We start from the raw sequence: 12,726 nt of genomic DNA, 5'->3' as shown, positions 1-12,726 counted from the left end.
ATGGCGTTATCGGCATTTGCTGTAGGCAAAATACCTTGGCTTGATCATATAGAAGCAATGAAATGAAGCTACACGACATTCGAACCGTAAAACACTCCATATATTATCTGCTACTCCCAAAACATTTCAGGTCACCAATGCATGAATTGAAAAAATTAACACGGAAAATGTAACGAAACGCTCCCATTGAATTGATGCATTAGTGGCCTAAACATGAATTAAAACGTTGCTCGACTCGTATGATTAACACAGTAAAACGCCACAACTGCATCACCAAAGGATAAAGAAAGCATCACCACGGACACTAATATATTCGAGTTCAATCATCTCCAGGAGGCTCTTGGTCTTCCGGGTCTGCGTAATCAAAGTCCTTGGTTTTGACATCGAGATCCTCGCCGTATTGAATGCGTGAATCTATCTGAAACGTGAAGAGGGAAAATTCAAGATAGCTTGGTTAGAGGACGAGCGGGTAAAACAGTTACAAGGTATGAGAGATATAGAATACATGAAAAATCTCCCCAAACTTGAAACGCGAGTTGAGAATTGGTACTTGCTTATTCTTTACAACAAAACTGCTTATTCAAAAAAAGGCAGATTAGAACAGAGTACCAATTTGAAGAAGTATAAAATTACACAAATATTTATAACAGTTGTGATTTCAACTACCTAGTGCACCGGAACCACCAACTAATAGAGAAACAGAAAGCCCGCAAAAAATAATTGAATGATAAAAAAATAGTGCGAGTAGTTTTTTGAAAAGTGTGAGTAGTTTTTTAAATTATCTGAGGCAGTGGCCATACAAAAGAGATACCCGTATTTACAGTGGGGATACGAGGTCATGTTCCAAAAATTTTCACAGTTTGTTTATAGTTTCATGGACCGATTAAGCATACCGATGGCGATGATCTTAAACATACTCAACGAATTTGTTGATTTACAGCCCAATTGTTCATAATTTGATTACAAGGTTGAAACAAACAAGCAATAGCAATATGCTATAATGTGTTAACACAGACCATTATAAGGGCGTTCTGTATGGACACCGAGTACTGGCCATTATAAGGGCGTTCTGTATGGACACGGAGTACTGACCATTATAAGGACGTTCTGTATGGACACCGAGTACTGACCATTATAAGGGCGTTCCGTATGGACACCGAGTACTGACCATTATAAGGGCGTTCTGTATGGACACGGAGTACTGACCATTATAAGGGCATTCTGTATGGACACGGAGCACTGACCATTATAAGGGCGTTCTGTATGGACACGGAGTACTGACCATTATAAGGGCGTTCTGTATGGAGTCCTGCTTCCTGATGTTGATGGGCACGTAGCGGACCAGGGAGTGGTCGTCCAGCGTCCTCGCTAGCGCCGCAGTCAGCTTCTGGTACCTGTCACCCAGAATCTCGAAATGAGCTATAATGTATGAAAACAGTGAAATGCTTCACTTTTCACCTATGAATGTGAATGGATGGGCTATCATTTGCGGATGGACAGTAGGAGATCAGTATAAAGATTTGTAGTAGTCAAATTTGGCAAATTCATACTTAACAAGCAAAAGCTTCTACTGCCACAATTTTTTTTTCGTACCTCGTTATTTGCAAGATTTTGTTCAGTTACCTTAGTATTTCATTAGCTACTAGGTATTACACGATTTCAAAGTTAGATTGGCTGAATGAAAGAGCCAGTGTTGGCAGCAAGACTTTAGAGAAGACACATCTTAATTACAGCTTTGACTCACTTCTTATTAAAGCGCGACCCCATGTGGTCTGAGGACAGCAACTCGTGAACGTCAGGGTCCAGGAACATGCTTAGCTGTGAGCGCGACTTCTTGTCCAGCAAGTCCATCTTGCTCAGTAAATTAACGTGGGGTACCTACAAACCAAAATATTCTGATTAAAAAAACCTAATACTTGCAATGTTGCACTATTCAAGGGCTTGTAATTTCCTAATTGAATTTTTATTTAATTTGTCATGATGGAAAGATGAATAATGCACCTCGAGCTTCATCATGGCCGAGAGTGCGGTGAGAGAACCAGATAGGAATTTACTGGCGTCCACCATGTAGTGGGAGTCCAGGACGAACACAGCACAAATGCGGAAGTTCCAAGACTGAAGTACATCCAACAAACTGGAAGATAAATGTATAAACATCACAAAATTATTCAAGTAATTAATTACAACTGGAAAATTTTTTTATATCTATATATATTTTTTTCTCTTTTTATATTTTATATATTCATATGATTTGCATACACCATTACTTATTTATGAACCAAGGAATGTTGAAACTCTTGAAGGAGCTTCTTGATGACGTAACGAGATTAAAAGCATTAAGATACCACAAACACCAACGAACCTGGCAATTCAATTACTGATGACAATAAGAACTTCCTGTAAATGAAACACCAATCATTTATGTTTACTTTATTCTTTCAAAAAATATCAAAGATCCAACAAGATGAAGAAGTCACTTGACTGCAGGCAAGCATGACGGGGCCTTTTGCCAGTGTTTACCGTCTCTTTTCATTACTGGTTTCTTCCATAGCTGATTCAAGCTCATTATACATGTTCAATTTTCTTACATGGCAGGAAGATGCAAGTCATTGAGACAATAACTATTGATCACATTTTCATAAAATTTGTTGTCTCGTTTCACGTGAATTTGCTCAAAGTTGCACTGGTTAAAAGTATTGTACTAAAATTACATCTTTCATGATTAAACTTATGCAATTAGATTGGTTTCTGATTGTGTGAAACATGCATAGGCGTGTGCATCCCATGTTGATAAAATGATACCAATAAAGTGGTGAATTGTCTGAAAGCCTTTATTGACTCACATAATCTGCACATTGAACTTACTTTCTCATAACATCCATGTGAGTATAAAGTTCTATTTGTCCAGGGCAGTCAAATAATGTGTAGTCGTCTTCAGTTTCACCAAGGGCATCCTGTTTCAAAATAAATGTACATACACAATGAATGTCATTAATTGCAAATCTTTTGTGCACATCATCCAACACAGCGCTGCAATGTGACTTTGCTAGTAGCATGCACAATATATAGTAGTTCACATGAAAATGTTCAATTCTGATGGGTTTCAGGGTTATCAGCATGTAATAGGCACAAGTGTGTGTGTGTGAATGGTGTTTCTTTTGAGTTGCAACCTACTTACTAGAATTATTCACTTATGTCTGGTCAAATTTCATTTTGTATTGCTTCTTATAATTGAAAATGAATGTTGTTGCATTCAAAACATTGTTTTATATATCCAAATTACTATCTAACCTGCCTCCTACCAACCTCATCACAAGAACTGTTTGAATTTTAATCAAATGTTTGCACTGGTCATCAATCAAAATTCTAAAAATAAGCAAATTTTGCCATCTACTACGAATTTCGTCCTCTTACAATAGCTCGTTTCTAAAATAAAATCTCATAACTAGCACACTTGCACAGCAGTTTGATTAATTCATTGTTTACACAGGTATACATTTTAGCATCTTTTCAATCTAGCATTGCAATATTCATTGGTGGGGGTCTACAGCAAGGAGTAGGTGGGTGGTGATGGCAGCCACAGCAGAAGCCAAACAAAGAGTTAATGCCACCTTATGAGCTGAAATTCCTAATCAGGAGTAATTACTATAGCTAAATTTTAAGTTAGATTTGATGGATTGTGGTTTAATGTACTAGACCAGCAATTGATCTTTGTAGAGGTATATATAGCTCTTGGCAAAAAAGCCAGCAGGATTCTCTATTTAATTTGATTATGTTTAATTTGGATTATGTTTAAATAACAAGCACAAATTATTCAGTAAGTCAGTAAACAGCTTATTGAATCTCACCCTTAACCATTCCAAGCCATCAGGTTGCATTAAATATTCCATACAAAATATAAGACCTCCATTTGGTCCATAGGTGACATCCTCAACTTCCATAACATCATCCACTTCAACAAGCTCACGGATGTCTGCACAGGCATCATATGCAAACTTCTCTGCCGCTGGGTCCAGATTCACCACACTGAAAAGACAAACAGATATTTAAATTTAGCTTCTGACAAGATAAGGAACAGAGCAATTTTTAAAACTATGAGTTCAGATCAAATCCAATTTATTTTCCAGGGCAAGGAATCTATTTAAATGGTATGCAGTAGGGAATACTGATGTGGATTGTCAGAATTAGTTCTTTAGTGCAGGTGCTGTTGAAGGTAATCATGTAAATCTTATCCATAACACCTAAAGTATGTACTTAGGTCATTGCAAAATTACTACCTACACTTGATTGAGCAAGGAAAAACCTTAACTTAATTGAATCTTAGTAAACAATGAATAATATGCACTTGAAATCCCAGGATTTGAAAAAAAGTATCTTGGAAACCTTATATTTAAACTTAAAAGTCTTGCATGTCAAATTTGCCCAATTGAGTGGAACAATAAGCCCATTGTGAATACAAATACGCTCTGATCTTCAACAAAACCTGCATTGATAGTAAATAACTGAATTTATTTTAATGGCTTCAACACAATGCAAGTAAAATGCACACTATACAAAACAAAATTTCAAGAAAAAATTAGATAAATGGATGAAGGTAGCATGTTTTGGGAAACTTATTTATAGAAAAACTTACTTTATTACTCTCTGGGTGTCCAAACCAAACTGCTGCAGTGCAGCACAGTATGTAGATTTGCCAGCCCCTGCTGGGCCAAGCACAATCTGGGCATAACGCATTGCACAGCAAGACTACTGACTAACTATTATTCCTGGTAACTAAATGTTTAAGCTAATAGGAATACCAAATGGAAAAAATGCTCATGTAATTTTCACTCCTCTATTTTCAGGTGTGCATAGCTGCTAGTCCACAAAAGTGCAGTAAAGTTTACAGGGTGAAGCCTGAAGAAATAAAATAATTCCACAAATTAATCACTTTCATGATAATAGCCAAATAAAATACAACAGTGGCAAAATCTACAACAAAAAATATATACCATCAATGGGGGCTACTCGGGACGGGCGGGGTACCGTAAAATGGGGTAACTTAGACCGGCAGGGTAACTTAGACCACTTTTCGTTTTTTTAACAAAAACCCCCACAACTCAAAAACTATTTGACATAGAAAATTTTTTTCAATGGGCATTAAAGGCCTAATACTGAGGCTACATAACACAATAGGAAGATTTGAAAAGTTTGCATATCTAATAGGTTAAAAAATTAAAAATGTGACCCATTTTATGTTTCAGACTCTACAGAGTCTTATATATGGTAATTTTGACTTAATTTCCAAGCCAGTCAATTTTACCCCATCAGGGCTGCCATTAGGTAGTCACATTTCCCTCATTATGGGGCGGTGCCCCCCATTTGCAAACTATGACACTTTCCTCAAGTTTGTCATTTGCATATGTAACTAGAAGAGTTCTACTACAATGCACCAAAAAAAAGTGGTCTAAGTTACCCCATTTTACGGTAACTCGGGACAGTCCTTCGACACGGCGTAAAACCGTTTTAGTAGCAAAACTAATTGGAATATTGCAAAACTAAATATAGTGGCATAAACGTCAACATTTTTCCTATCTATGTAGTATAAAGGAAGTTAAAAATTACTACATTTACTAGCTTTGAAAAATTCCTGAAAAAAATGGTGAAAAACTATATTTTGAAAAATTACTTCTGTTAAGGTCTGTAGTGAAAAAATATTTGCCATATTAAAAAATTTTGCTTAGAAAAAAGTGGCAGACAAGTGTCAGCATGAAAACTTTATTTGTGGAATTTGCATACCTTGCATAGCCCTGCCATTTCTGCATGGCAGGGTTACTCGGGACACCCCCCCCACCGGGGCTACTCGGGACACCCCCAAAAAGCATTTACAGTAGAACCTCAGTTAGCAAAGGCTCCAGTTAAGAAAAAATTTATTAAAAACAAATAATATTGATTACGTTTACCTCACTTGGCAAAAAAATTTCACTCATCAAAAAAATAGTGCATCATCGGTCATCACAAAATTGTGCATAGAATGTCATATATAGAATTGTGCACCAGGCATCATAGAATGAAAAGTAATTGACCTAAACTATGATTTATTTCTCCAAAACATATGCTGGTTGTCACTGAAATATTCCTTTCTGTTTCAGGTATGTTTTTCACAAATTTTTTTTTATAGTAAATTCACTTAACCCAATTAAAATGGTGTGAAATTACAAGCCATCCTGTAAGCTAACAGATACAGAAAAAATGCTATAAGGCTGCTGATATGAAGCTTGTGTTGGACAAGGTTGTTGTAAATGCTCAATGGCATGTTCATGGATATGGTAATATTGCATCAATAATAAAGTAATATCACATCAACAATATGGTAATTAATTTAGTATATGGTAATATCATATCAATAAAGGAAAAACAAGTAAAAATCACAGAAAATGTCATTTATTCTACCACTACATCATCTACAGTGAAAGAGGACTTCAGAGTACTGTCAGTAATGGATGAGTATGCTCTGCATGCTTCAAATGTTTTAAAATGAAGTTTTATTCCAAGTGTCCCGAGTAGCCCTGTTCGACGGGGCTACTCGGGACACTCTTTTTTTGCTTCTGGCACCTTACAAATAGCATATGGAATTTTTGTGGAGAAGCCATGTGATAGCCCTTGCAAAGAGCTTTAAAATGAGCCTAAACTTGTTTATGAAATGTTTCATGGTAAGAAGTTATGAATGAAAAATGTTCGAAATTGTCCCGAGTAGCCCCGGTTGACGGTACCATCAATTAGAGTAGGTAAGAAGGGATGGGCGGGGTACATAGGGGCAGTCTTCCCACATTTTGTAGAGCAGGAAAAATGTGACCTATAGTATTAAACTGCTGGAAATACTGAGAAACCATAATCAACTTGATGAATTAATCCTTGGTTTTGATGCAGAAACATTTGAAAATTTAAATGAACTCAACAGTGCAGCAATATTCCATGACAGTCTTGAGTCTTGACTCTTGAGAGCCAAACCAAAGTTCCCAACATGTTCCTATATAATACAGAAAAAGCACATCTCAGCAAACAATTTACTGAGTTGTAAAGGAATGTCTTTTTGTTAATTACGCACCCTTTTGGGTGGGCCAGACAGTCTATCATATTCGTAAGCCTGCTCTGTGGTCAGTATTACATCATGTCGGTTTTGCATTCATGTCATACTATTTGTTTCTCGAGCAATAGGACGGTCAACGAGCATGAACCGATGATGAACGTTGCGCTTGGTACAATAGCTACCGTCAACCGGGGCTACTCGGGACGGTTTTGAGCGTTTTTTGTTAATAACTTCTTAGGATGAAACATTTCATAAACAAGTTTAGGCTCATTTTATGGCTCTTTGCGAGGGCTATCGAATGGCATCTTAAAAAAAATTCCATATGCTATTCGTAAGGTGCCAGAAGCAAAAAAAGAGTGTCCCGAGTAGCCCCGTCGAACGGGGCTACTCGGGACAATGGGAATAAAACTTTATTTTAAAATATTTGAAGCATGCAGAGCATACTCATCCATTACTAACAGTACTCTGAAGTCCTCCTCTTTCATTGTAGACAATGTAGAGGTAGAATAAATGACATTTTCTGTGACTTTTACTAGTTTTTCCTTCATTGATATGATATTACCATAAACATTAATTACCGTCAACTGGGGTGACTTGGGCTGTGTTTTTGATTCATGCTGGGGTCATAAACGCGGGGTCGTAAACGTCGGGGTCATAAACGCCAGGGTTGTAAACCAGGTCATAAACGCCTAAGTGACTTTGGCCACTGTTTATGACCGTTTATTACCCCACTTTGGCCATCATTATTAACATGGCAGAATCACCTGGCAGAATCACCCAGTTGACGGTACTGTATTATTGATGGGATATTACTGTATTATTGATGGGATATTAGGGTATCCATGAACATGCCATTGAGCATTTACAACAACCTTGTCCACTGCAAGCTTCATATCAGCAGCATCATAGCATTTTTTTCTGTATCTGTAAGCTTACAGGACGGCTTGTAATTTGTGAGATGATAAGTGAAATTTTTTTTTCGCTGAGCAAGGAAAATGTGATCAATATTCTTTGTTTTTAATCAATTTTTTTCGTAATTGGAGCTTTTGCTAACTGAGGTTCTACCGTAAATGCGTTTTTGGAGGTGTCCCGACTAGCCCCGGGGGGGTGGCCCGAGTAGCCCCGCCGTGCAGAAATGGCCACCATTTTTTTTGTAATGAGATAGGCAAAATCTGTCAATTATGTTTTCAAGCCGACACCTGGGTGCAACTTTTATGTAAGTAAAATTTTTTAATACGGCAAATATTTTTTTTGCTACAGACCTTAGCAGAAGTAACTTTTCAAAATAGCGTTTTTCACCATTTTTTTCAGGAATTTTTCAAAGCTAGTATATGTCGTATTTTTCAACTTCCTTTATACTACATAGATAGGAAAAATGTTGTTGTTTAGGCCACTATATTTAGTTTAGCAATATTCCAATTAGTTTCGCTACTATGACTGTTTTACGACGTGTCAGAGGTGCGTCCCAAGTTGCCCCGCCAGTCCCAAGTTGCCCCGGTTGACGGTACTGTTCCAGTATTCTTTCGCAGATCTGGCATTCATCTGACTAATTTTCCTTATTTCATGCTTTGAACTTTGCACAGATTTCACTTATTCAATGGTGCTACAGATTGCAGAATTAGATTTAAAATATTTTATTCGTGTATCCTGCAGAATTGGTGGTAATTTTTTGCAGCCTAAGCCATCTGCAGAGTTTATCAACAGACATACAAATCCATTTAAAGTCAGGTCTCTGGGTTTAATATTTTCCAAGATATAAGCATTGACCTAGTTAAAGTGTATGAGATCATTTTGCTTTAAGCACTATTGGCAAGTGCTAAATATTATGGTCAAGTGCAGAGTGCTGATTTATATTAAATAAGTGATTGATTCACTTTATTTCACCACTCCGCACAGAACCGCACTCTCTGGGTTTATTATTTTCCACAATATAAGCATTGAACTAGTTAAATCGTATGCAGTCATGAGTCATTGTTGTTTGTATCACTATTGGCAGGTTCAAAATGTTATTGTCAAGCACAGAGTGGTGATATTCATAAGATAAATTATTGATTCACCTTATTTCATCACACCGTAGTGACTGACTGACCTTACTCTCTGGGTTTAATGTGTTCTGAATCTGAGATACAAGTGTTGAACCTGTTAGGCCATACATATTCATTACTACTTCAAGTAATCTGTTAGCAAGTGCTATGTTTTATTGACAAGTGCTGTGTAGTGGTTAAAGTGGTTTACATTAAAATATGATTGATTGATTTCTGTACTACTATCTTTATACCTAGTCATAACTTATAACTCACAAGATTCAACAGTACAAACCAAGGTCCAAGATAAGGGCAAGGCTACAAGTTGAATCATTTGAACATCAAAACATTAGTATAGTATTGTTTTTAGCATTTGTTAGTTATAAGATTTTAAAATTTTTTTAATTGTAGAACACAGGAAAGAGATATGCATAGTTTCAATGCTCAATTTTTCAACATAGGATAATCAATACCGTTACTCTACTAGTCTACATATTGAAAAATTTATGGAATTTGTTCAGCCACAGCATTCCATTGAACAATCGTTTACCACTTCAGCAACTTCAGGCTTCAGCATCTTCAGCTTTCAGGAATTACCCCTGATCGGCCTGATGGCTGAGGCCCTGACCCAGCAAGGGACTGAAGGGAGCTGGAAGTGGAATGAACTCCCATGCTGAACCAAGTCAACCATGAATCAACTTCAATTCAATCAACTGACTTACCTGAGTTGACAGTCAAGTGAGTCAACTGACATTGTTGCAAAGTAGAGAATATTTTTAGACTCTTCCTCTAGTTCAATGTTGAGTCCTATTAGTATTAGTAAAACATTGAAGTATCACTATCATACATGGTGCCAATCCATAGGTTATTCAAAAGAACCTGTTCTTATGTAATTTTGAACTGATCAATGCTTCTTTACGGACCGATCGTAAAACACACCTTCACCGGCAAAAGCTTTCACACTTCTGAAGAAAGGTGAGCTGACAGCTACACTGGCCGTGGGGCGTGGGTGGACCTAATTTGAATTTGAATGCATGCATCGATTTGAAATCCTATCAACTATAATAGACATAGTACACAAGTCATAGAGCCTAAATTTTTAATATCTATAAAAAAATGTACGTTTCTGCATGTATTATAATGCTGTTCACATTAGCAAACTTTGAATTATCTCTGATGCAAGAAATACTTGCTTAAATCATTTTATTTTCAATATAAGCGACTGGATGCAACAATCGGTTTGCAAGAACCAACATAGCCCTGACAGCAGTAATTTCGAATTTTCGATTGACGTTAATTTCTAAATTAAAATGTATTTAGCCAGTATTTCTTGCATCAGAGATACGGTACTGTCAAGTATTTCAATGCTAACAGCATCAAAATCCACACAGAAACGTAAAATTTTAATAGGTTTTACACTGAAATTTATGCTCCTATTCCAAAGAACTGAGACCAATTTCAAATCAAATTCGACTAAATTGAATCCATCGCATTTTCTGGCATCTTCTCTCGCAGCTGATTGCAGTTACAGTGCATTTTTTTAGCTTAAGTTGCCAATACGTATTTATTGTAGACATAGTCTTCCGTTGGTACAAAACTTACAAAATAACCTTGAATTATTGATTGCTAATTTCTTGTACGGTTATTACGTAAATGTTTATGATTCAAATTAATCATAGAAGATTAGAAGTTGCATCTCCATAATTCCATGTTGAATTAAAATTATTCATAGAAGGTTCACTTACTGATGCCAGCGCTAGCAGCGGCAGGCAAATGAACTACCTACTTTATTATTTAGTATTTAAGAAGTTCATTTTTTGCCTCAAATAACAATGTTGGATAGAAAAAGTGGTCTTGGTGGATCGAAATAATATATGAACCTTCAAAATTAGAATTCCATCCTGCTCAACTCCTTAATCTTTATGGTTATGGAAGAAGACCAAAGGCACAAAACAGAAACGTACAAAAGGAAAATAAAATAGTCTAGTTAAATAGAAGCAATCAAATGAAAATAGGCCTAAGTGAAGATTTCAATACAGATAAACAAAAAGTACAGAAATAGATAATAATACCTAACTATAATAATGAAAAATGAGAAAAAAACTTCAGCAAAGCATACAGGCAAACCTCTGACTCCAAGGCCCTCAGGCAGACTAAATTAACATTGAGCCTCAGGAGACAGTCTGAGTCTGGAGACGACTCAGACAAGGAGACCCGAGGGCGGAGGGCCGAGACAGGACAGGAGCCAGAAGGGAGAAAGCCAGTCGTGTTTATAGGGAATCAAACGTGAAAAAATAATTATTTTAAGCATTTCAAATTCTAATCCTTCGAAAATAAATTCACCGGTATTTAGAGAGCTCAAATGAGTGAAATGACACGTGCTTTCGCCGTGAACGCAACTGACGTTCTCCCGTCCCCGGCGTCCCGTTGACCACTTAACCGCCATGGTTGTACGGGACTACGGGAGCGCAGCCGTGCACGACCCACGGCCTAGAATAGATACGGACTGCTTGAAGTGTTGAAGGCTACGTTCCGGTAGGCAGGAATCATGATGGTCCATTACATCCAGGGCAGTGGACAGTCAGTGGTGCCCACTGCCTGTGGTGGTCGTTCGTTTCGGATTTGCGGGAGCCTCTGAAGACCAGTCCAATGTGGCCCCATGACAGGGTTTTGAGTTGTATTTGCCTAAGTGATCTTTCAAGTGGCGCTTCACAGTTATTTTCAATCAGAGCACTACCTAGCCCAAGTTGAGTCTGCCCAACTGTGTGGTGGTCTTCTGCAGAGTGCAGGCGACCCTGTTGAACTAGTAGAACTAGAAGGTTGACGCACGAGACGCTCAGCTTTGCGGATGGTGTTAGTTGTTCCGCCTAGAACGTCACTGAGATCGAAAAACGTGAAAATCACGTGTGTCACGTTGTTAAGGTCATGGTTGAACTATATAAGGACATAATAATAAGGTTGACCCACGAGAAGTTCCGTCTTTCAGTTCAGCTTACTTCTTACGTCACGTAGATCGAGAGACGTAAACAAACCCGTCATTCCCATGACGGATTGGTCGACTGGTTTGATAGCATTTAGGTGATTGGTTAATGCCCGTGACATCACTGAGATCAGTGACGTCACAGGCGAACAACGAACTACATCCGCAAAAATGAGCTTCTGATAGGTCTAACTTATGCTAGTTCAACCATGGAACTATATAAGGTTGACCCACGAGAAGTTCCGCCTTTCATTTCAGCTATTTTATTACGTTAGTGAGATCGAAAAACGTAAACAAACCCGTCAATCCCATGACGGATTGGTTGACTCATGGTTGAACTATATAAGGATGACTCACGAGGACATCCGTCTTTCATTCCAGCTTTCTTGTTACGTCACTGAGATCAAGAAACGTAAATAATCCCGTCATTCTCACGACGGATTGGTTGACTGATTTGATCGCATTTCGGTGATTGGTTAATGCCCGTGACGTCACTGAGATCAGTGAGGTCACCCGAGAACAACGAACTCCATCCGCGAAAATGAGCTTCTTATGGGTCAACCTCATACTAGTTCAACGATGGTTTAAGTGCCATCTTTGAGGGTATCTATAACATTTTTTATCTCCTCAAATTGACCAGTGACTTCATTCAT

General features: G+C 37.7%; 1 protein-coding gene across 1 annotated transcript; it reads right to left on the bottom strand.

The window, feature by feature from the left end:
- Window positions 1-296: 296 nt before the first annotated feature.
- LOC108674255 (GPN-loop GTPase 3) lies at window positions 297-4,929 on the bottom strand. The gene is made up of 7 exons (XM_018162192.2): window positions 4,634-4,929; window positions 3,849-4,026; window positions 2,866-2,954; window positions 2,002-2,134; window positions 1,745-1,878; window positions 1,283-1,394; window positions 297-418 (listed from the first exon to the last, which is right to left on the bottom strand). Exons 1-7 carry the CDS (start codon window positions 4,732-4,734, stop codon window positions 320-322), a joined length of 846 nt encoding a protein of 281 aa, XP_018017681.1. The 5' UTR covers window positions 4,735-4,929; the 3' UTR covers window positions 297-319.
- Window positions 4,930-12,726: the final 7,797 nt, after the last annotated feature.

This window comes from Hyalella azteca, unplaced genomic scaffold, assembly GCF_000764305.2.
Source record: "Hyalella azteca isolate HAZT.00-mixed unplaced genomic scaffold, Hazt_2.0.2 contig5320, whole genome shotgun sequence".
Classification (NCBI taxonomy): domain Eukaryota; kingdom Metazoa; phylum Arthropoda; class Malacostraca; order Amphipoda; family Hyalellidae; genus Hyalella; species Hyalella azteca.
Note: the sequence above shows the minus strand (reverse complement) of the source record. Positions and strands in the feature narration are given on the sequence as shown.

Coding starts and splice junctions, on each gene's coding strand:
- LOC108674255 (XM_018162192.2), bottom strand. CDS start 4,734: ATGCGTTATGCCCAGATTGTGCTTGGCCCAGCAGGGGCTGGCAAATCT. Junction 4,027..4,633: donor GACACCCAGAGAGTAATAAA/GTAAGTTTTTCT, acceptor TTGTCTTTTCAG/TGTGGTGAATCTGGACCCAG. Junction 419..1,282: donor TACAGAACGCCCTTATAATG/GTCAGTACTCCG, acceptor TTCACGTTTCAG/ATAGATTCACGCATTCAATA.